Source organism: Drosophila montana, unplaced genomic scaffold (genome assembly GCF_035044405.1).
Source record: "Drosophila montana isolate Dmon_TW-CO22-7 unplaced genomic scaffold, ASM3504440v1 contig_855_1, whole genome shotgun sequence".
In the NCBI taxonomy this organism is placed as follows: domain Eukaryota; kingdom Metazoa; phylum Arthropoda; class Insecta; order Diptera; family Drosophilidae; genus Drosophila; species Drosophila montana.
Window position 1 is genome coordinate 75,842 of NW_026999144.1, and position 24,285 is coordinate 100,126.

General features: G+C 36.9%; 2 protein-coding genes across 15 annotated transcripts in view; one reads left to right on the forward strand and one right to left on the reverse strand.

Moving 5' to 3' along the window:
- Positions 1 to 23,798, forward strand: LOC135440127 (keratin, type II cytoskeletal 1). 11 transcript variants are annotated; one of them, XM_064699136.1, is made up of 7 exons: positions 1 to 146; positions 4,504 to 4,673; positions 16,373 to 16,480; positions 21,674 to 22,032; positions 23,026 to 23,167; positions 23,232 to 23,444; positions 23,511 to 23,795. In XM_064699136.1, exons 2-7 carry the CDS (start codon positions 4,512 to 4,514, stop codon positions 23,574 to 23,576), a joined length of 1,050 nt encoding a protein of 349 aa, XP_064555206.1. In that variant the 5' UTR covers positions 1 to 146; positions 4,504 to 4,511; the 3' UTR covers positions 23,577 to 23,795. The 11 variants fall into 11 exon arrangements, with proteins under 11 accessions (XP_064555206.1, XP_064555208.1, XP_064555212.1 ...); XM_064699138.1 differs by having other exon boundaries at positions 54 to 118; XM_064699135.1 differs by having other exon boundaries at positions 61 to 250.
- Positions 1 to 24,285, reverse strand: part of LOC135440134 (uncharacterized) — a 78,111-nt gene that overhangs the window by 33,349 nt on the left and 20,477 nt on the right. The gene's annotated exons all lie outside the window — the stretch shown is intronic.

Genomic DNA, 24,285 nt, shown 5'->3' on the forward strand with positions numbered 1-24,285 from the left:
ACTTGTTCGGTTCGCCGCTTTGTTCGAGCTTTAGTCGCTAGTGTATGATAAAATCACGTTAGTAATCAATTGCAAGCCCACCAGCCAAGACCGCATAACCAGCGCCAGTTGCAGAAAGGTCCACATAGCCAAAAAAGTTTTAAAACGTATAAATAAAAACATAACCAAAATAAAGTATTTAAACAACAAAAACAAAGCTTCAACGTATTCGTCTTACCCGTCGTTATTACCCGTCGCCGTCGCACCAAACGTGAGGATATACACTAGGCACATATACAATACATAACACTGCTTATAGTCGAAAATTCCACTACGGTTTTTTGAGTTAGGTAAAACCAAAAACACTACAGCTAATGCAAATGCAAGTGCAACTACAACAATAACAGCCGACAAGCCGACATAAAAGTTGCAACTAGCGCAAATTCCTCAAGTTTCTTACTGTAAATCAACCCCAATATATGTAAGCATAACTAAAACAAAATACGCTAAATAACAAAAACACAAAAAAACACCTCTAAAATAACCAATGAAACGTTGTAAACTTATGACGAAATTTTAAGCTGAATGTTTTTTTTTTATATTAAAATATTTTTAAATTTTTTGTTTACACTTTTTTTTCTGTGCCGTGCATATTTTTTGGTGAAAATTGAAACAAAATTAACGCGTGTGTTGAATTGTTTTTGTTTTGTGTGCTTAAGTATTAACGACAGACACGCTACCTAAATCAATCTAGCCATGTCCATTATTGCCTATACGGCCGCACTTTTCAATCTTATCAATAAATATACAAAGCAAAAATCTAAGAATTACATGTTAAGAAGAGAATAAGAAAGTTTCACAGCAACCGTTGGTTGAGGAACACAGCGTGCAACCGATATTTACGATCGGATAATCTCTGTGTTTAAGATTAGCCTTAGATCGAAATATTTTAAAAGTATTAGGCAAAGTTAATTATCATATCTTTCGTTTTATAGTTTAGTTGTTTGTTTGTATATTACATTAAACAGTAACTAAGAGAATTTTCTGGATACGTTTTTAATAGTAAATTTCATTAATATGTTGCCAGTATTAGCAATTTACTTTTATAGTTTAATTGTCTTAGTATAGTTCAACATAAAATTATTTAATTATTCAAAAAAAAAATAACACCATAGCACTATCGCATCATTAAACAATGGGCTTGATCAAAGCAAAGCTGCTGCCTTAATTGCACTTCGTTTTGTATAAGTTAGTACTAGAGATCCACTAAATGACAATTTTAGATGTGTACGTAAACAATGACAGGAAGCAAGTGCTTCAGTATTAATTGGAGACTTCAGATCGCGCCAAATTCATACTTACCATGGCAAAAGTTTGCAGCGTCATTTGCGCTCCGTGTTATTTGAGCCACTCCTCTATTGCACAATCACCTTCAGGCATAACGCTACTGAGAATTCATATCTGATTTCTTTTTTACACTATACGCCTTGAAAATGGGTAAAAAGAGTTATAATAGTTTTGAGCAAATATGTATAGCAGGCGGAGGGAAGTATCTGCGACGCACGACGAGATAGGCTGATTTAGCCATGTCAATTTGTACAAGCTAGGGATCTAGGAAACTATATCTTAAATAGAGACTTTAAATTTTAATGAGTATTTCTCATATATCGTACGAAGTCCAAAATTTTTTTGTTTGCTAGATCGATAAATATGGATTTTAAGCATCTTAGCAAATCGGGGAGATTGAAAGCGCAAGATACTTGAAATGTTGTTTGCAGGTTCTATCGCTTACACAGTAAAGAAGATTTCTTTAGAATCGGATTGTTAACAGCAAGTGTATGCAGAAATGCTTCTTTTAGACTGCTTCTACGTAAGCTGCGCAGCTAGCGGTGTTCGTCTTTGTTTATGTATTTGTAGAGTGAAGGTTAAACAAAAGTTACAGTAGCTCTGAGCTGAGCACATGGTGATTCCCGTTAGGGTACATTCGACTAGAACACTCTTACTTAATTTTTTTGGATACTCTTTTTTGGAATACATTATTAGATGTGTTTTCAGTGCCTGCCAATCATTAAATATTATGCTGGTCTTTTAAAACTAATGCGTATACAGTTAATACACAATGCCATCTGATTTTATAGGTCTTTAGTAATCATAGTAATAAGCTGCGTGTATTTATTTATATACTAGTAATGGCTAAATGCAAGATCTATATTTTTAATAGGTTCGTAATTACCAAAAGTAACTACTACAGACAAGGTAAAAAGTAAAAGCAAGCACATCCAAATCTGCTACCACTGCCAGATGACATAACTATACAACCCAGACGTCAACCAGGCTTCGTTGTCTGTTATTGCCGGTTTCTGACAGCTCTCACAGTTAACAATTCACACTGTCCAGTTGCTGATGACAATCTTCACTCTCCCTTTCTACACCGCCCAGTTATTTCGGCGTTGGCTTCGCTACCTCTCGGGCTCTCTGTCTCTGTCTCTTGCCTCTTTTTTTTTTTTTGTTCGTTTTCATTTGGGTTTTTGGCGCTACGCCTTACTTAATAGTCGCTGACCGTTGGCCGTCATTGCATGTTACCATGCACAGCTAATAATAAACTAATAAAAGTGTCTTCTTATATACATAGTATATCGTATATCGTAAAGCGCAGTCCCCGGTAGATGAGTTGTCTTAGTGACCCAGTCATATAGGCAACTGAACAACGAGGATCCGGGTTCGAATTCCGGTCCAATGTACGGATGTAACATTATGTTAGTCGAAGGCCATAGTGAACATTGCTATTTGAAAACTTAGGTTTATAGTTGCTTTTAGTGACCTGTTTAAGTATTAAGCTAAGGTTGTACGTTCGCTGGCTTAAAGACATGTGTATGCAAGTTGTTTTTTATCACAATGGTTTCACGATTTTTTTAAACAAGTTAATTGCTATAATAGCTACCCTGATCTCAATGTCACCTTCTTTTTATCTGACCGACAGCAGTTAGAGTCCATTATTTTATTTATATTTGAAATGTATATTTCTATCGTATTTTGGTCAATCAATTTCAATGTACATTTTTAAGTATAATATATTTTTTGGTTTAGATATGTACATGGCTATAATTATCACATAGCCACTATTATGAGTTAGCAAGGGCAATCTTCATAGCGTATATACATATTATCATCGTAAATTTAAGCTAAAGTTTTCGGGATAGACACTGTTGTTTTGCCTCATTTCGCACAGTTTCAATCTGTATACTTCCCTTTCGCCACCGTCTATTCAAAACTTAAGCTTTTCCATTTTGTTGATTTCCAGCTAATTTCCTAAAACTCAGCTTAAAAGCTTACACGCTCACACAAATATCCATACACACACACGCACACTCGCTTAACGCTGTCGACGTCGCTGTCGCTGTCGATGCCTCTGCTGACGTCTGCGCTGTCTAAATAAAATTACATAATTCTTATTGCAGCGTTTTGTATATTGTTGTTGCTTTGGCTGTTGTGATTTATAAATTGCTTTAACCGTTTTTGTTGTTTCTCTGTTGCTATAGCTGTTTTAGTTGTTGTGCACACTTTCCACATATAACGCGCATTACTCATACGACATGTTGCCTAAGAAAGGTTCAATATTCAAACTTGACACACACGATAAAGAGATTCCTAATCGAGCTACAAAACAACATGGGCCGGGCAAATTCAAATATCCACTTTGTATACACAATTAAAATTACAACAATCAGTGCCAAATGGGCGGATCTGCTAACCTTGGCCCGACCCTCAAATACCAAGCAAAAACTGAAACACTAATATTACTCTAAGAAACAACTGAGGATTTCGATAATGTCCGACTAGTTTATACTCTATAATCATCGCCGCTTATACTCCAATCTTTACGCAGCTTTCAGGGCTTAAATACATACTCAGGCGCTAGAATATACCTATAAAAATGAGTGTATTCAAATTTTGGATAATAGGGCTGGAACTCTAAAAGTAAAATTTTGTGGATTTATGTAGACCAATTAAAAATTTTAATAACTAAATTTGTGCCTCTTGCTCTTATTTTTACTGAGAAATGCACAAACAATCTTGCCTCAAAATAAGAATTTGTCAATATTATGAGAGATACCGAAAAAAGTAAACTCATTCTAGGTACTTATTATAGACGATATTCCATATTTTGAAACTCCACTTTCTAGCTCTTTTAGTTTCCAATATATCAGATAGGTAAATGGAAATCGTTAGATACACTACGTTTGTCGTTTTAATCGAGAATGTTTACAGTTTTATATTGTTGTATCCTTTTTTAATGGCTTAATGCGTGAAATTGCGTAAATCTGTGAAAGCGTGCTGACGGCAACATATTGTATTTTTTATTCGATCGGTATAAAACTATTTAAAAAAGTTTTATTTAAATTTGTTTAAATTTCCCACAAACGACAATAAAAGAAATAAACATTCCGGGCCGGGAAACGCCGAGCAACAACAGCTTGTTTAATATTTAATGAGTGTGCCCATGTATGCATTTCTATCTTGTAGGTTCTCCAATGCACTACACTCTTAACAACAAAATGTGGCAGCCGAACACACAGCACTTCCTGACGCTGATCCTCTGCAGCACCCTTTGCGTCATCAGCGCGAGCCCTCTTCCACATCCCGCTGGTAATCAGGAATTAGATGTGCTTCAAATACCTTTGACTAACGGAAAGGTAAGTCGAGACCAAATCGTTAAAATCAACGCGTTTCCACCCTTAGTTTCTAAGGCAGCTGTCCGAGCCGCACAGCACTGCCTGCGTAAAAATTAATGACTTATGCAAAGTTTTATGCCAATAGCTATATAACGGCGGGAATAGACGTTACTGACCAAAAATGTATATACTCTATGGGCTCAGGAAAGTGAAAAGTAGGAGATATACTGTAGCCAGATCCAAATCGCCCAAAACTACATTCGTACTTTCAAGAATTTTACATACAATTATTCCGTAAATGTTGCGCTTAAGGCAGCGGCTATACTCCTCCTTTTCTCAGGCTCTTGAATGTCGTATTTAAATCTACATACATATGTCACAAGTATTAGGCTGAAACCTTGCATTTTGGGTTCATAATAAGGGGTTCCTAATAAGATGCGAAAGACGAAAACATTCTAGGACCCCCAAAACAAGCCTCTGCCATTTAAAATAACAATGCTTATTGTCCAATCTTTATCAATTTTTTACTTGGCATGGCATAACATGGCATCCAAATGTGTGCTAATATCACTAACCAAATAGCATATAGACTGGACAACCAGTACTAATGACGGGGACAAACGTTTTCAGTGCGGCTGGTCCAAAGTCGCCTTCGTTTTTGTTCGGGTTCGAGACATGCCCGCATGCTCTCACAGCAAGACAGTAAGAAATACATATGACCTGTGTCGTAGAACGGCATCGCTGTCTTCTTATTCGCTTACTCTACAGGAAACTGCTTTGGTTTACTCTCATCCATATGATTTGTCAGATAGAACGGCATCGCTGTTTTTTATCTCGCTCCCACTACAGGAAACTGCTTTGGCTTACTCTCAGTGATCTATCAATTTGTCTATGTAGCGTTTAAATGTTTGTGAGTGTATGTGTCCGCAAAAGCGAAAATGCCCACAAATTAAACTTTTCTCAAAAGTCGGTGGCATTTCTTCCCTTTTGAGGGGACGAGTAATATATACGAAAGGGTTTGCCACGTCGATGCAAAATTCTTTCATTTTAGCTCGTTATTGTTGGAAAGGGTACCTAAGCGGTGGCATGTGTGCATTTAATGCATTCATAAATTCAAACGCGTGCCAATAATGATAGTCCAAAAGTCCAAAAACTTTTAAATGCCACCGACTTTTGAGAAAAGTTTAATTTGTGGGCATTTTTGCTTGTGCGGACACATACACTCACAAGCATTTAAACGCTACATAGACAAATTGAAAGATCACTGAGAGTAAGCCAAAGCAGATTTCCTGTAATGGGAGCGAGATAAAAAACAGCGATGCCGTCTATCGCACAAATCATATGGATGAGAGTAGACCAAAGCAGTTTCCTGTAGAGTGAGCGAATGAAAAGACAGCGATGCAGTTCTACGACACAGGTCATATGGATGAGAGTAAGCCAAAGCAGTTTCCTGTAGAGTGAGCGAATAAGAAGACAGCGATGCCGTTCTACGACACAGGCCATATGTATTTCTTACTCTCTTGCCGTGAGAGCATGCGGGCATGTCTCGAACCCGAACAAAACGAACTGAAAACGCTTGTCCCCGTCATTAGTACTGGTTGTCCAGTCTATATGCTATTTGTTTAGTGCTACTACCAAAGCCCAAGGTTATGTCTGTAATAATTAGTTGTTTTTACAATTTTGGGGCGATATATAAAAAAAAAAAATTATTTTGTCTGTACTATTTGACAACCCATATACCAAGAGCTAGCTTTATAATCTTCGAGATTTGCTTAAAAACCGTACCTAAATCGATATTTATCGATAATATAGAAGTATAAAATATCGAAAAAACACAGTGCAACAATTTTGTGTTTGTACACAAATGTACATAAATAATTACAAATTTATGTTACTGAAATAGGGAAATCAGGCACTTTCGATTTGCAAAAACTTCCTGATTCCACAATTTCTTTTAGAACAGTTCCTCGCATACCTCCCACTTTGGTTCTAGACGTAGGGCAAGGGTATTTGAAGGGATCTTGTTAATTTATATGCGTGTGCAAGCTGTTGCATTATGCATACGTTGAACATACCGAATTGCTCACTACAAAAGCTTGTTCTACCCTTTTGTAAACTTTCTTAGCAGATCTACACTCGCATGAGAAGGCGAGTAATTTAGGGAGTTGGTTGCTCAACGAGTTTGTCGAGCTGCCAACAAAATTTCCTTTTACTTTTTCGGTAACAGCTGGAACTGTAGAAAATTCAGGTCTTGGGGTCTGTATGCCGATAAAGTCAAAAACCTGTGTGGCCAGTTTGGCGCAGTGGACAAAACCAATTGCAAGGAAGTTGGCACACTAGTCACCAGTTTCCATGGCACACTCTAGACCAGGCATGTTGGCCTAGCTTGGTTATTGGCCCAATCCACACAAGCCCCTCTTGAAACGAATTTAATTCCATGCGGCTAGCTACGTGTCTGCCTATGTGTCTAAATGTCCATGTGCAATCTCTTTATTATTTAAAACCTCCCAAAAAAAATAAAGAATTACGAGTTTTTTTTATAGATTATTGTTGTTTCCATATAAATTAAACTATTTAATTGTACCTCAAATTCGCTTTAAAAAGCTGAACAGCGAAAAAACGCCAATTAACTGCCAGCGGTTAATTTTTGCATCTATCGAAGCCAACTGCACTTTGTTTCATAGTAAGCTTAGTAATTAACACCTGGGTCACAGTATAATTGCTTGTTATGTGCTAATTTGTTACCCAAAATTACCAAAGCAATCATCGAAATATGCTAACCCCTGTCAGAGAAATCAAAAACCAGCAAATCAAAGCTCTAACTCCGCAGCAATATTCTTTATACTTTGTGCAGAAGCAAAAGTGGTATATTTTTCAATTTAAATTTTTTTTTGCAAATTATATTTAAGTCTACCGTGTGACTATGTGATACACACACACATAAACGCATCTTCTTGCTTCTTCTTTCCTTAAAGCGTTCTATTTCAAGTCTTTAGCCCTTATAGTTTCTCAAATCAGCACGTTCTTTAAGGCAGACAGACAGACATGGCCAGATCGACCATAATCTGAGTATATAAGAGCTAGATAGGTCAATTTTTGCTTCTTGTATAAGATACAAATATTATGTATATATCACTTTAAAAATACCTCTCTCCCTTCTGACAAAAGTTGAAGGATTCCGAAACAAAACCATTTTGCCCTTTTTATCCATTTTCAATCGTCGAAGGTAGCGCGTACACACAATTGGGTGCCATATTTGGGCCCTGAAATTTTATTAAGGACTAGCGGGGGATAGCAAAAAGCTTTGAAAATGATTTTTAAAATGATCGGATGGTCAACAAACTAATTTCAGACGAACGATTTCCGCCAATTTACCACTGTTGCGGGGAGAATTTCCCAAATCACTGAAACAAGTATACATTAAGTTCTTATGTAGAGCTTCGAAAATAATTTTGAAGCAAATCAGACACGACTTACAACTTCGCCCAAAAAATCGTTGAATCGCATTTCAACCAAAGAAGTTTGGATTCTGCGAAAAGTTAAAAATACGTCTTAAATTTTTTTTCATATACATAGATCTTAAGAAATGAATTTTAGCGCGCAACGTCACCCACCAAATTTTTGATCCCTATTTCCACCAAGCAGGAATACATTTTTAGAAAAGTCTGAAACACCCGTCAAATGAATTCGAACAAAGATCTTTGAAAATGAGTTTAAGGCCGATCGGATGGTAAACAAAAATGTTGCATTCAAACGTTTTTCGCTATTTTCCCACACGCGGGTGGAATTTCCCAAATTTCCCGAAACCGCGTCTTAACGTGAACATACATCACATAAAGTAACTACAGTGAAATTTTCAGCTTCCTAGCTCTTACGGTTTGGGCTGTGCGTTGATCACCAATCAGTCAGTCAGGACAAACAGTTTAATACATATATAGAAAGCATATATAGAAGCACCAAAGACATATTCATATGTATTAAAGTCTGCAGCTCTTATAATGTGTGGCTAGGTGAAGAAGTTCATTTTCTGAGTGAGTTTTTTCGGTGTGCACTCTTGCGCGTGTTAACATATACAAGTGTGTGTGTGTTTTGTATCTATAAACTATTCAAATACTTGGTGCTGGGTGCGGGGTATCTGCTAGTCGGGCTGTTCTGGCTAGATCACACTGACTTCTTTTACCTTCTTTTAATTTCTCCGACTATAAAATGATATTACAACAACAGCTACAACGGAAATTGAAGCACTGTGGCTTTTAAACGGCAACAGCAGAACTAGCAGCTGCAGCAACACGAGCCCAGACAATCACACAATTTCCTATGTGGGATTGCCCCCAGCTGACACAGACGCGTCTAGTTTCTCAGCAACTGCTCATGGTTGCTACAGCTGCCTTATATAATCTCTCAGTTGCTAGCTCACAAACAAATACACATCACACAATACTCGTTGTGCACGGCGGTGGCAACGGCAATTGCAATTTGTTGTTACCGTTGTAACATGTCGGCAGTACGCAGTAGCAACTAGCAACTAGCACGCAACTATTACTATTGTTGCTGATGCTGCTATTGTTATGGCAGACAATTTGTTGGTAGCTGCATTTTCAAGTGGCAAACGAGACGCGCTTGCTAGTCAGTCATTAAGTCAAAACTATTTGCAGTTGTTGTTGTCGAGAGTACAAAAAATAAAAACAAGAGTGCTCCAGTAGGTGTGCCCGACTAGGAGATACCTAGGAGCCAATGCTTAATTGACAAAACGGTTATTCCCTGATTACATGTGCACAAGCACGCACACCGCTTCACACTCAGTTTACGTTCCAATATTAGAAATTCATTCCTGACCACATTGGTGTTTTTGTTGTCCGATCATTATGAAAAAAAAAATTGCATCCGAATGCATATATGTACATATCAAAACTCAAGACTATTTCTCCACAAATATTAGAGACGATCGGACCATATTTAAAACAGCGCATCAAAATAGAGTACGACCTCGCTCAACGCAACCCTCGTTACACGCAACTCCTCGATAATTGCAACACCCGATTTCTTAACATTGTAGAAACGGCTGTTCAGAAAATAATAAATTGTAAAAAAGTACAGACCACAATTTCTCAATTTTTCAAAAAATAAATAAAGTAATATGAAATCCTTGCTTTGAACACAGAACTATTCGATTTACTTTAATTTTAATAGCTAGCAAAGGCATCTCTTTTTATACCCTGAACCCATTGAAAATGGGTAAAAGGGGTATTATGTATTTGTGCAAATGTATGTAACAGGCAGAAGGAAGCATCTCCGACCCCATAAAGTATATATATTCTTGATCAGCATCAACAGCCGAGTCGAGCTAGCCGTGTCCGTCTGTCTGTCCGTCCGTCCGTCTGTCCGTATGTATGAACGCAACCACCTCCCCGCTACCACCTCAAAGCTATAAATCAAGTTAATTATCCAACTTGTATAGCCCATCAATTTAAGCCACAATTTATTTTGAGATTACACAAATAATCTTTATTCTATTCTACAATAAAATGTACTGTCGAAAATTTCATTAAGATCGGTTAAGAAACACAAAAGTTATGTGCGCACGTGTTAGCAGCATAGCTGCTGCGCAAATTCCAAGAACTTCTGTATACATGTACATACACACATTTATGCGTGTTTGCTTTGAACTCTATCAACAGCACTGCAATATTGTTTTATGTGCTGCTATTTTAATTGGTTTTTTTCTCATTAAAGCTCAATTATTGGTGTAGCCCTTGAGTAGAGGCAGCGGTAAGTGGTGCGGTTAGTTGCGAGATCGAACCCTACCAAGGGAACAATTTTTTTTTTTTCATTTTTCTTTATTACTTTTAAGTCAAACGAGCGCGAGCTGCATTTGGTGTTGGAAGAAGAGGGTTCAGGGTATCCCCTAGTCGTGAGCTCCCAACTAGAACCTCTTACTTGTTGGAAATAGGTCTCGTGGCCAACAGAAAATTTTCCCTCGGTTTTTGCAACCACCTCAGTTTTCGCAATTGGCCAAATTTTAATAGGTTGCGTTGAGCGAGGTCGTACTGTACTTTGATTTGCACTTTGCAGCAGAGGAAGATGGATCCGGCGAAAAGAGTGCCTTTCGTATCTATTAAATTTCCACAAAGATTCTTGATAATGAATTTGAACCCGAAACTTAGCGTCTTAGCGTGCTCCAAGGTCGAGTTTGTTTCCGATATTCGATAGCTTGCCCGTTTCCAAGTAATCGATAAAAATCGATATCGAAATCCTGTTTTTTGAGCAATTTTGGTAAATAATAAGTGCTAGAGTCACCAAAGTTGACATGAAGCATCTAGAATAGTATATATATATCAAGTTTATTTCATTTTGAACCTATCACCATCTCCCCGATACTACCTCATAGCTATAAATCAAGTAAATAAACAAATTTATGCTTCCCACCAATATAAGCCACAATTTAAATGCAATTGTCATTTTGAGAATACACGAATATTTTATAGTACAATAAGATCTACTGCTGAAAATTTCATCAAGATCGGTTAAGAAACACAAGAAAAAAATGTGGTTTGGCTGCCCAAGTGTTTGGAGAAGCAAGCGCAAATTCCAAGAATTTCGGTATACATGTACGCACACACATTCATGCGCGTCTGCTTTGAATTCTATCAACAGCATTACAATTGCGATTGTATTGTTGTCCGTGCTGCTATTTTAATTCTTAATTATTGTTGTGGCTGTTGAGTAGAGGCGGCGGAAAGTAGCGTGTTCAGTTACGAGTTCGAACCCTGCCGAGACAAATATTTTTTTTGGCTGGTGTGGCTGTTGAGTAGAGTCGGCAGCAAGTAATGCGATCAGTTACAAGTTCGAACCCTGCTAAGGGAACTTTTTTTTTGTTTTAATTTATCTTTAATACTACTAAAGCAAAGTTAGAATAAGAGGGTTCAGGGGGAGCTCCCGACTAGAACCTCTTACTTGTTATCATAAAATATGTAACGTATATACAAGACCTCCAACCCCGACGAGTATAAATATTCGTGGCGATTCGATTTATCCATTTCCGTCTCTCCCTCTGTCTGTTTTTATACAATGTCGATTATTTTTAAAGCTATCCTTATAAAACTTGAATTGGTGCGCCACTCTACTACAGGCAGTACATATGTAGGAACCTCCCACTATTATATGAGAAAAATCTCATCAACATCGCTCCAATTTATAAATTAGATATATATGAAGAATTAAAATTATAAATTCATTCTTAAAATGAACTTTTGTCAAAATGTCCTGATTCTCAAGATATCTTTACCAAATTCAGCAATAACGAGCTATTTACCTCACATTTGATCAAAACGGAAAGCCAAATGAAGATACTCGTTCATTCTTGTTTTTGTATTATGTTTTGTGTTTCTCTTGCATTTGCATATGTCAATATATTAAGTTGGTTAAGGTCAAACTACTTATTCAAGCAGACACAGATTAATGTATATATTGGAATTTATGTTAATGCTCTTAGAGCCCATTAGACAAGATTTGATATCGTCAGAGTACCAAAGATTAAATAAATTAACACAAATTGATACTGGGGTTTTAACCCTGACCCCCATTTTCAAGTTGCACTAATTATAGCAAAGTTTATTATTGTTTATTTTCATTTATTTTTGGTAATATTCAACTTGTAAAACGTAAATAAAAACAAAATGTTTTTTTTCCTATAATATAATATAAATACAAATATAATAAATATATAAAAATAGGCCAGGCTTAGTTTAAAATGTTGGCAAAGTATTGCCTATATGCAATACATGTATATTATGTACCATGTACCCATTGAAAATGGCTAAAAAAAAAAGGGTATAACGGTTTTGTGCAAATGTATGTAAAAGGCAGAAAGAGGCGAACCCATTATTAAACTAACATAACTTGAACCATATTTATCTGTCAGATCGATTTTATAAACATTTCAACTTGAAATTTAAAATAAATATTCTCCTATACCATAAGCAAAACTAGATTATCTATTTCACTTCCCCTAAAGTTAAAAAAAAAAACAAGTAAGAGGTTATAGTCGGGAGCTCCCGAATAGGGGATACCCTGAACCCTCTTCTTCCAACACCAAATGCAGCTCGCGCTACGCGCTCGTTTGTAGTAATAAAAAAAACTTAAAAAAAAATAGTTCCCTTGGTAGGGTGCGAACTCGCAAACTAACCGCACCACTTGCCGCCGCCCCTACTCAAGAGCCACACCAATACTTGAGTTTTATTGAGAAAATAGCAGCACAGAAAACAATTAAGTTAATTGAGATCGGACCGCAATCATTGAAGTTATTCAAAAAGTTGCGCAGTTGGCCGCTCATTTGATATTCATATTATGCAATATTTAATGATTTCAAGAATTCAAACCGTTATGTAAAATACGAAAATTTTATATTGACTGGGGATACAGGGTATTTTGTAGTCGAGCACATTCCACTACAGCGTCCTTACTTGTTTTCTAGTGTCTCTGCTTATATTATGGGCATATACAATATGTATGTGTATGTGTTTATGTTAAATCGAATATTTCGTTTACGTCCTCACTGATTGACTGATTACCTGATTTGTGCCCAATGAAGAGCCCAAACCATAAGAACTGGAAAGCTGAAGTTCTAACTTTGTGTAATGGAGGTTAATAGACGCTAAGACGGGGTTTTTTGGGCTCATGCTCTAAGTTTATTATTTAAATTCATTTGAATTTCAAAACAAAAATTTCTTCTTGGTGAAAATGGGATCAAAGATTTTATAGGTAAAGTTTCGAGTTCAAATTCAGTTTTGCTTTTCACTTTGTACACTATTCGTAATATTCAAAGTGGAAAACGGCTGTATGTTGTGAGTTGTAAATTGTGAATGTGAATTTTCACAAAGATCTTTGAAATTGAGCTTAGTAGTAGTAGTAGTTCTTCATATCGGTTGCATAGTTACATAGTTCTTCACACCTATTGCAAAGCAATCAACAAACTAGTTAAATGCTAACCAGGAAGCTAATTCCTGCTCTCGTCGTAAATAGTCTTGCCTCAATTGAACAAAAAAAAAACAATTCTGTTTGAATTTGTTTTAAAACAATAACTTTCTTCAATTTAACTTTAAGAAACAAAAAAGTATTTTGTCTTTTCTGCGCCTCCTGCACACTGTGTCTTTAAAGTGGTATGCAATTTTAGTTGGCTAGTTTATCACCTATTTGCTGCTAATAAAACTGTACTGAGAGCGTTACTTGCAATTTTTTTCTGACTTCCGAATTAATAAGTATACAGTATGCGTACATAGTCACAATGAGACTCCCCAACGCATTAATGCATCGGCTAGTTAAAATTCACATTGTTATCTTTAATGAGATTGCTTGGAATATACTAAGTTTTAATTGTACGCGAGTGAATTCCGCCAATTTGAAATTCATTAAACAACTTTGGGTCGAGAGTTGTTCCTTCTCTCGTTAAAACTTAACAATTGTCGCACTTAGTTGACAAACTGCTTAAATTTGATGGATCATTAAGAGAGAGAGAGGTGACAATGCACAATAGAGAGTGGATGGCGGAGTGAAGCTGACAATAGCAAAACAGGTTGCTGTCAAAACTAAGAAAAGTTAGTCTTTCGTTGGCATTACCTTCCGCCCGTGTATAAAGCGACTTCCGCACTGACTTTTGAGACAAATAAACACTGATAACAATAACAACTATCCCAGCAATAATAACATCAGCGATGGCATCTTCTAATTATAATATGCCAGACTAGGAGATACCCTAAACCCATCGCCAACCGCCGGTACCAACATTCTAGCTTTCTTCTACATGGGAAATGAATTCAAGAAACATGGTATACAAACGTGTCCATTTAATAAAGTACAAGCCCTTTGGTATTCAAAATTAGTTTTTACAACTTTAGGGAAATATGGTATCCAAAAAGAGATATGTATATATGTTATACAATACGAGAACCTACACACTAAGCGTGGAGTATATAGCTCAGAAAATCTTCGAAATTTGTCTCAAAATAAATAGTAATCGATTTTATGAAAATAAAAAAAATCATAAGATTTGCGACAACTCTAACTTTTGTACTGTCCGAGATAGACGTGTCAATACAGACGGGCATGGCTAAATCAACTCAGCCCATCGTCCAGGTCAGGATATCGATAAGTATAAAATTTGAGACTTCGTGTAAAATTTAGTAAGAGCCGCACGCCACGCAGCGTGCGTATGTGTATAAATATGATATGGGTTAGAATGTATTGAAGAAAGCTAGATTGTTTGTAGAGTTTGCAAAGGTTTTGCAGGGTGTCTCCTGCAAGAATTGCGAAAAAGCTTGGCAAGAAATCGATATATTGCAAAATATCAACCAAAAGGCTAATTTTGATTTTTCGATATGTGACTTTTGGTCTGTTATCACTGTAGCTATCCAGGCTTGGCTGTAGGAAACTATCGATATATTCATTTTTGGGGGACGAAGTTTTTCAATTTGCCCGAATATAAATTCAAAGTTTAAAGTCTCTAGCTCCAAGAGTGGCGAATGCATATAAGATTTTTTATGCTGGAGCTTGCAAATGGCTTGCTTCAATTATCATTGCCTGCACTGACTGTCCAATGATTCGTGCTGTAGATTGTCCAAGTCATTTCATATGCCTTCACTTAAAATGTTTTAATGCAATATTTTCCTAGACTTGTATAGTCATTTATCCAGTGTCCCTCTCTGTCTCTATACCTCTTTCTTTCTTTTTCTCTTCCCCCCTTTTCTCTCTTTCTCTCTAACACTCTGTGTCTAACTTTCTGAGGGAGCTGTGCAAGTTTTAAATAACCTTTTGTTGTCGAAACTCTAGGCAAAATGACTTCAGTCTATTGAGGGAGCATAAATAGAGCTGAGTGAGTAAGAGATTAAGGCCGAGTTCATCAGCAAACAAACGACTTAAGGAGAATTCAAAGCCCACTAGCAAAATGGAATCAGCAGAATACGAACCTTCTACACTTAAGCGATAACTTTATATTTATGTAGCTCTAAAACTATCAGAAGTTTCAAAGTTTTCAAACTATTATTGATATATGCATGCTACACGTTTCAAGCTCTTTTAATTGCCGAAATATGCTCGAGGATGAACAAAATAAGCTATAGATTTTAAATGCATTTTATATGCACATGATATACGAAAACTTCTGTTGTTCTGAGAATGTTTTTGAAATGTGCGTTCGCACATTTACGCAACTTTATGATACCCAGTTTTACATATTCTTAATGAGTACAGGGTATAAGCACAGTGCTATAACCAATTTTAGCTCGGTTTGAATATAGCCCTATTTGGGACATCTAAATTGTTGTTAATCGCAATAAGCTTGTAACAAAATAAAACATTTATATTTTCATTCAACATTAAAGTAAATAAATATCACAGCTAAAATATAAATAGATTTGCAGTGCTGCTTTCAGTTAGAGGTATATCAGCTTTGAGGCAAATTATGGTAGTGTACATGATTTCGATCAGAAGTGTATGTGCACTTGAAGCGTGATTACAAATGGCAGGCACACAAAGACGAGATCACCAACTCACTGCCTCATTGTGCAAAGTGAAAGTTCGTCAATTGTTGAGTTGCTTGTGGGTAGTTATCTTTGGGATTTGCTTACTCGATTCGGTCAGTTTGGGTCTGCGATTTATATTTATATTTCTCTGCCATTTGAATTATGTAATGCATTATATTTGAAATTTGTTTGTGTTCCTTCCAGGAAATCGATGTTTTGACACTTGGCGCAAAAGATCAAGATCAATTGATAGCCGATCGCAACAAAAGAACTATTGGACTGCTGCGCGAACTCTTCCCCGACATAACAAAGGTGCGTATAATAATCAAGAATAGTTCGAAAAGAGCAGCCCCAGAAGCAGTATTTCAGTCAGGTTAGGTGCGAAACGTCCATATTGATTTATATATTAACATAGATACATTCAATGAACCCATTTAGCTGTTCGGAGCGGCATACAGCTCTGTTATTGTTAATTGTTGTATTGCCTGAACATTTCCTAGGAAATCAATATGCAAATCAATCGTCTAGTCAATAATATACTGCAACGCGTTGGGCCTGTCGTCTTGGGCACAGTTCTAAATCCCGCCTTTGCGGGAGGTGCTGCCCGCAAAACTAGTGATGATAATGATACGGTTCTACCGACTGATAATAATTATGAACGCCTACCCGAGGAGCTTACCAACTTTGAGCCCGAAGAGGACTTTGACAGCAATCAGAAGGACAACTAAAGATAACCCGTAGAATATGAAGCGCTAGCATATTGGCATTTATTTGAAATTCCGTCGATTAGTTGATTATCTCATTTACCCAATCAAGCTGCATGCCTCAATATACTCGTATCTTTAACTAGACCTGTGCCACTCCACTTGCCAGTAGCTTATGCACATATTCAATTCCCTAAAAAATACACCATGATACCGCCCACCTACCTATGCATGCGACCTACAAAAGCTCATCATATTTAAATAATACACGAAACCAAAAAAAATCCTATGCCAAACCAATCAGCAATTGAATTCAACTACACGCACATCAGACAATTGGCCAATCATAATGTTGCAGTGCACAAATTTCTAAAGCGCCCCAGACAATCCACTACAACAGAAGTACCGCAGCAAGTACCAAAAAACAGCACCAAATCAAAATAAAAATAAACATCAAAACAAAAAAACTATATCATCTCAACATCGCAGCAACTCATGGACGCAAAAAACAAAAAAACAACAGCTACAACAACAAAAAATCATCATATCAAGTCATGATGGATTGATGGAAGCAAGCCTGTCACAGTTTTTTGCATACCTCTCTGTCTCGTTCTTAGGAAATCGACTCGATTGTTAATCGCATTATAGCTCAAGTAATACGCGTAGCCGGGCCAGGTCTGCTCAATAGCGTTCTAGCGGGAAATCGCGGCAGTGGTGGTGCGAGGGGCAGCACGACACCCTCCAGCAGCTTTGATGCCGACTTTGATGACGACGGCTTTGCCGATGATGATGATGATGATGTACCGTCTGCTTCTGCAGCACCAACTCCAGCGTCTGATGGGGCTTTAAACAGCGATGAAAACGGCTCGCGGGTCAAAATTGATTTGCCTACACTTGCCCCAGATGCAGAAACATCAGTGAACAAAGTGAGTGCGCGTAAGAGCCAAGCAAATGTAACAGCATCAACATTATCATCAATATCAACAAGTACCACCACCAGTCCTAGTCCCAGCCCAAGCCCAACAACAATTGCCACCAAAACATTAACAATAGGGACAGATGTGCCCTCCGAGCTGTTGTCACGCTTTCTGGGCACTGAGCCAACAAGCGCAACAGGAGGAACAACTGCAACTGTTGCAACTGAAATGCTAGCAACAACAAGAGAAGTGACGAGTGTAACAACTACTGATAATTCCCAATTAGCACCTACCTCAACATTCACTACCTCCACCCAGTATCCCAAAAACAAAGACAACAACAATATCATCGAAGAACCACAATTACTTACAATTATAGCCGATATAAATCGATTATTAAACTCTACCAATTATTTTATTACAACCAGAGATAATTTAACAACAACAACCACAACTACAACAACATCTCTTGCACCGCCAACAACAACAACAGTGGCGACAACAATTGACAACCACAACATTACGAAACTATTGCCCGTGTATGATTAATAGCAAATGAGACAGATATATGTAGAACACTCAACAAATTTTCGCTAGTGCATTACAAGAACAAAAACATCAAGAACAGCAAGCAGCAACCACAACAAATACAACAGTGCTTCAGGCTCCATTCAGCTAACATTGCCTGTTTCATTAACTTTAAACACATTTATGATATTTAGGCAGACAATGCTGTTTCAGGGATCGGTTTTAAAGATAGTTTAGTCAGAATCGAAATACAACAAACATTTTTTTCTTGTAATAACCTAAGCTATTGGTGAAAGCAATTAGTTGTCAACTAACTAATCATTAACATAAATAATAGCCTTAAAGTTACCATGTCTTTTCCGAATCAAACTGTGAAACGTAAGCAAAAGGCAATGAAGCAAGTAATTAGTCACATCATTTGTTAATAAATTTATAACATAACCAGTTATAAAACAGTTTTAACCCAATGTCCCTTTTAAACATTTCTTTTTGTGCGTTTGCCAAATTTGATATATATGTGTAGTCCTAAGTCAGTATTCATAATGAGCCCAGTCCGCAATATTAATCCGCCCACAAGTCTTATTACAATACAATAAAAGAATTAAATAAACTAACCATTCTCTAAACTGTACCCAATGCACACGCACCGCAATCCACAACAATCCATCGAAAACCGCGCTTCAAATTGAAACCTGGTTGTTGTAGCAAATCGATGAGCAAGCGAACCGCATCATCTCCAAGCTGCTGCGCACTTTAGGCCCAACTGTTCTACGCACCGCCATCCAGGGCAATAGCGCGAATGCGGCACGCGAAACCTTCGATGCAGACTTTGATGATGATGACGAGGAGAACAAGAGCGACACCACCGCTGGTAGCAGCGGAAGTGGCACACGAGTCACCATTGAACTGCCCACCTTTGAGCCCGACAATGAAAACGAGGTTGATACGAATGAGAAGAGCAGCAGCATCACGACCACTGCATCCAACCGTGACGCCACCACAGAGGGGGCCACTCGTCGAAAGTAAAATGTGCGTGTAATTTGCTACAACAACTAAGCGATGCATCAAAATTACCATATAAATTGGCACAACTTTTAATCTATATTAAATTTTGTTCCGTGTTTTCAAAACAGCTTCGAAAATTGGCAATACTACAACAACAACCAAACACAAAAATATTAATCCGGCAAAATAGAAAATATACCATGAACAAATTTATATAAGATGTTAATAATACTGACATTTTTATGCAATGCTGTATTGCTCTAAAGGCGTATTTACTGCATTCAAAATATTCTCTGTCGCTATCTCTCGAACTATCCCTTAACATGTTTTTAAAGTGTGTATGTTTCTATTTGCATTTTCTATAACTATCTCTTCCTCACTTTCTCTCACTCTCTGTCTCTGTATACGTATCTATCTTCATTTCTCTCCATATATCTCTACATGTCTCTCCTTAAAGAATTTGTTTATGTATTTTTACGTTCCTTTCCTTAAAATAATAGGTGATTTTATATTAACATTTAACTTGAATTAATTGTAAAAGTCGTTATGTGTATTTTCTATATTTTAAAAATACAAAAATACTTTTAATTGTTTGACTTTGCTGAGCTCATTTTTCGTCCTCGTTCAAGGCCAATGAGTGCACTATCAACATTCATAATTCATGGGTACGTTCACGAATTTCACGACCGTATTCACAACATTCGCATGAGCATACATTGTGTTTATGAGTGCAATCATGACAGTATATAGCTTTTGATTATTCAACTGTTCCACAGGGTATTCACATTGCATTTCATTCGGTCGCATAGTCGGTATCATTTAAACACGCATTCTCAACTCGATAACTGTTTAGAATTCTTTCGCAGGCAGTTATTTTTCGTGCTCCCTATTCCTACTGCATGCGTTTAATAATTCTTTTGAGGTCAGAGAAATTACCTTTGTAAGATAAAAAGCTTTTTTACAACTAAGATTAATATTCTTAATTTTACAAAATAGATTTTGGAAAATTTTACTCTTGTTTTTACAAAATAGAAATTTTATCTCTTATAGATTGACTAAAAATTCCAATGTAAAATTGTTATAAGCCATAGAAAATTTTCTACTTCTTGTAGACAGTAAAATGTATTCTTTTTTTACCATAATGTAGAAATGTGTTTTTCGATACGAGGATGATGCATTTTTTATTACTTCAGACCATAGAACATATAATAAATTTATAAGGAGTTAACGTAGGGCTTAAAATCAAGTTACGTTTTTAGTTTATAACTAACTATATTCTATAACATCTGATAAATTGCCTGTTATCTGTAAAATCTTTTATTCAGTTTTAAAAAGCTTCTTTTAGTTTCGCATAGAGATGTTCTGTGTTATTGGAAAACCAACATTTTCAGCGCAATATTTGAACGCTCTCTCTAACATTTTCACCCTGTCGCTGCTCTGATATCCATGGTCTAAGCTTAGATTTTATTGGTATTCTGCAACAACACTCGCGCTCTTCCGTTTGTGCTTTCAGTGGCGTTAAAATTCCTGTATTGATTGCTCATTTATCTATCTGCCTTTGTTTTCTTTTTTGTTTATTTTGAATCTTTTTTTCTTTATTTTCATGTTCCATTAAACCGATTCGATTTGTGCAAATAACCAAAAACAATAATATAAACCTAAAACAACAAAACTGAAAAATGATATAAAATCTGTATATCAAAATCGAAAAACTCTTTCGCAATGATATCATCAACTGCAATTTAAAATATAATAATCAATATAATAACGTAATAAATCGAAAATATTGTAAAATGTATACAAAAATACACCAATTGCATTTGTGCACGTGCATTTTTTCATCACCAATTAATCAATCAAATATTTGAATGACAACATCGTATACGAAACTGGCCAAACCCGTAACCCATAATGCCAAACAAAATGTGGAACAATCTCTTAAATAACAATAATCTCCTACCTAACATTATGTAATCGAAAAATTAACACACACACACACACACATTGACCAATGTCCGATGTCACTTTGCCTACACAACACCGAACCTTGTATTCATGCTACTTCAAACCCACCACATACATATATTACACACAAACAAATACCAATGCATAAACTTAACACTATGCGTACGCTACATTGCGCCAAATCCTGTGTTACGCAAACCAATCAATCCACCGCAAACCGCAACTCGAAACACGCATACACTGAATCCAAATGTATCACACATACCAAATGCACATAATCAACTCCAAATTCGAAATTCTTTACAATGCTAAAAATGCCCATACAAATGAAATCCGTTGCAACGATTCTGCGGCAAATTCTACGGGCACACCAATTCCGATCACAGAACGGTGCCACCGATACAAAAATCGATCTATCGGCTATTAATAAACAACTTGAGGAAACCATAAGAGTTGCGCGCCAGGTTAAAGAAGCAGAGGCAGCAGCCGCTGCAGTAGCGCAATCGCTAAGCTCACCTGTGGCCCAGGCTCCCATTCCTCTCAAGTCCAACGAGCCCATTCAGCTGAGCTTTAACAATGAACTGTCAACGGTTAATACCGGTAGCAGCAGCAACATTGGATCCACCGATGTCAAAGCGCTGAGCACTAACGATTTGCAGCTATCAGAATCGAAATCCCCGGCCATAGATGAGTTGTCGTTGGACTCTGTGGAAGATACTGCTGATCTGGATGATCGCAACAAGAGGTAAGCGGCAACCCGACAAAAAATTCAGTTATAACATGAGCCACCAAATCATAATTGCCCAACTTACACATCACAATATTACTGTTCATTAAATAACCAAACACAATTTACAGCACGTGTATACCGATAAAATAAAACTTCTATTTTATTCCGATTGAATTTTGTATACCCTGAACTCATTGAAAATCGTAAATGAAATGTAAATAGTCTTATGCAAATGCGTGATACAGTAGGTAGGAGGCTTTTCCGAGTCCATAAAGATAATACATTCTAAATCAGCATCAACAGCCGCGGCGACAAAGCCCTGCCCGTTTGTCCGTATGAATAAACGCGTCCAACATGGAAACTTCAATACCGAGAGTCCTAAAATTCTCGTTGCGTTTGGTTCGGATACCGAAAATATGTATTCATTCATAAGCCAAAGCATTGGCCAATTTTTCACATGGGAGTTATATGACATAGTAGTCCGGCGCGACATACATAAGTACTGTCTGCAACAACAATAAAGACATATGAAGAGTGTCATTACGATTGCTTTAAGCGGGGTTTTGTTTGACAGGCAGTCCGACATGGCTACATCGAAATGGCCATTAATACTAATCAAAAAATATATTTTTTATGTAAACCAAGATATTTCCTTGGTATACAATAATAAAACATTCTGCAAGGATATAAAAAGCTTTACAACGAATATTTAAATACGCATTCCCATTCGTATTTTGTATAATTCGTTTTAAAATGATACTTTAGCTGTCAGTTTATAGCCAAAGTTGTTGGCCGATTCTTGGCAAACAAAATAATATATACAAACAAAATAAAAGGATGCTTGCAGTGAAGCTATAAGCAGTTACCGGATTTACAGAAATATTGGATTTTTGCACAAACACATTAACCCATACAAATTAAAATTATTCCCAAGAGACTCAACTAATTAAACACTTCTGTTCACATCCCCCCCCTTTCACTTTCAAAATGCACTCGAACAAACATAAGTAATTTATTTAAAAGGTTCCTGAGTTTCGGAGGTGCTGGTTTGGCTGGCGGCTCAAGCGGCGGCAGTTCGGGCGCTTCGCCTAGTGGCAACAGTTTGGGCGGCGGTGGCGGTTCCGGTAACTTTTTGCTGGATGTGGTGCGCGTGAGTACAAGACAAGCTTAAGTCCTTGCCGCTGCCTGCTCACTATCCTGGCCTATTCGCATAGCTTTTCTCTGGCAGTGTGCAGACCCAGCAAGGCGACGAGGCCGCCAATAGCGTCGGCGGCGGCTCCAGCAGCAGTAGCACAGATGACTCGGATGCTAGCAGTGACAGCACTCGTACCGCAGATGGTTACACCGAGGGTATTCCCGGCCCAGTGACACGTCTCGTTGTCTTAGCCAATCGAGGTCTGGCCAATCTGGTACAAGACTTAATATTGGTAAGAATTTGAAATGGTTAATGGTTTGACTTGTGTGCTATTACAACTTTCTCTCAATATCCATAGCGTGTTGCCGCCACGAGCGAAAAGTTTGTGAACTTCAAGGCCAAATTGATAACGGCGCTGATATAATCTCCCTTGGCCACATCCCCGCGGGCCCGGTTTAGTCAAGTCAACCCAATTGTACAGAGTCAACGCAGCCAACTGCACGCCCACATAAACACGCGCACAAACACTTGATACTCTTCCACCATCACATACACTTTATAATGTTGTGTTTTTTTTTTGATAATTGAAAAAATCAACTTTTTAGCAAAATTTCTAATCTTTATAAATATATACTCAACTCAAAACTCTTACTAGCGCAAGGTAGAAAAAAATGTTCATCTAAATTTGCAATACATAAAAGCGAAAAAAAACTTTTTATTTATTTTATTTTTTTTTTGTACGAAATAATAACGAAGAAAATACCCAGAAATATAAAAACACGATAAAATCAAAACAAACGACTAACGCAAAACTATCTTGCTTTATATTTTTCTCTTACTTTTACTATGGCTTCTCTTTTGTAAATATTTTGCTCTACGAACATTTGCAATTTTCCAAAAATGTCCCTACTACAAATGTTTTTGTTCACTTAAAAAAATCATGACTGTGGTGTTTTATTTACTATTATTTTTAAAACCTAATATAATATAGTAAAAGTAAAAAAAATATACAAATTTTTATATTACATATGTCTTGCTTTATTTCATGCCTTATGACCACTTGTTGCTTAGAAAAGCGCCAATCAATCATACAAAAACATACACAAAATTATAAGAAATCAAAATTTATTGAC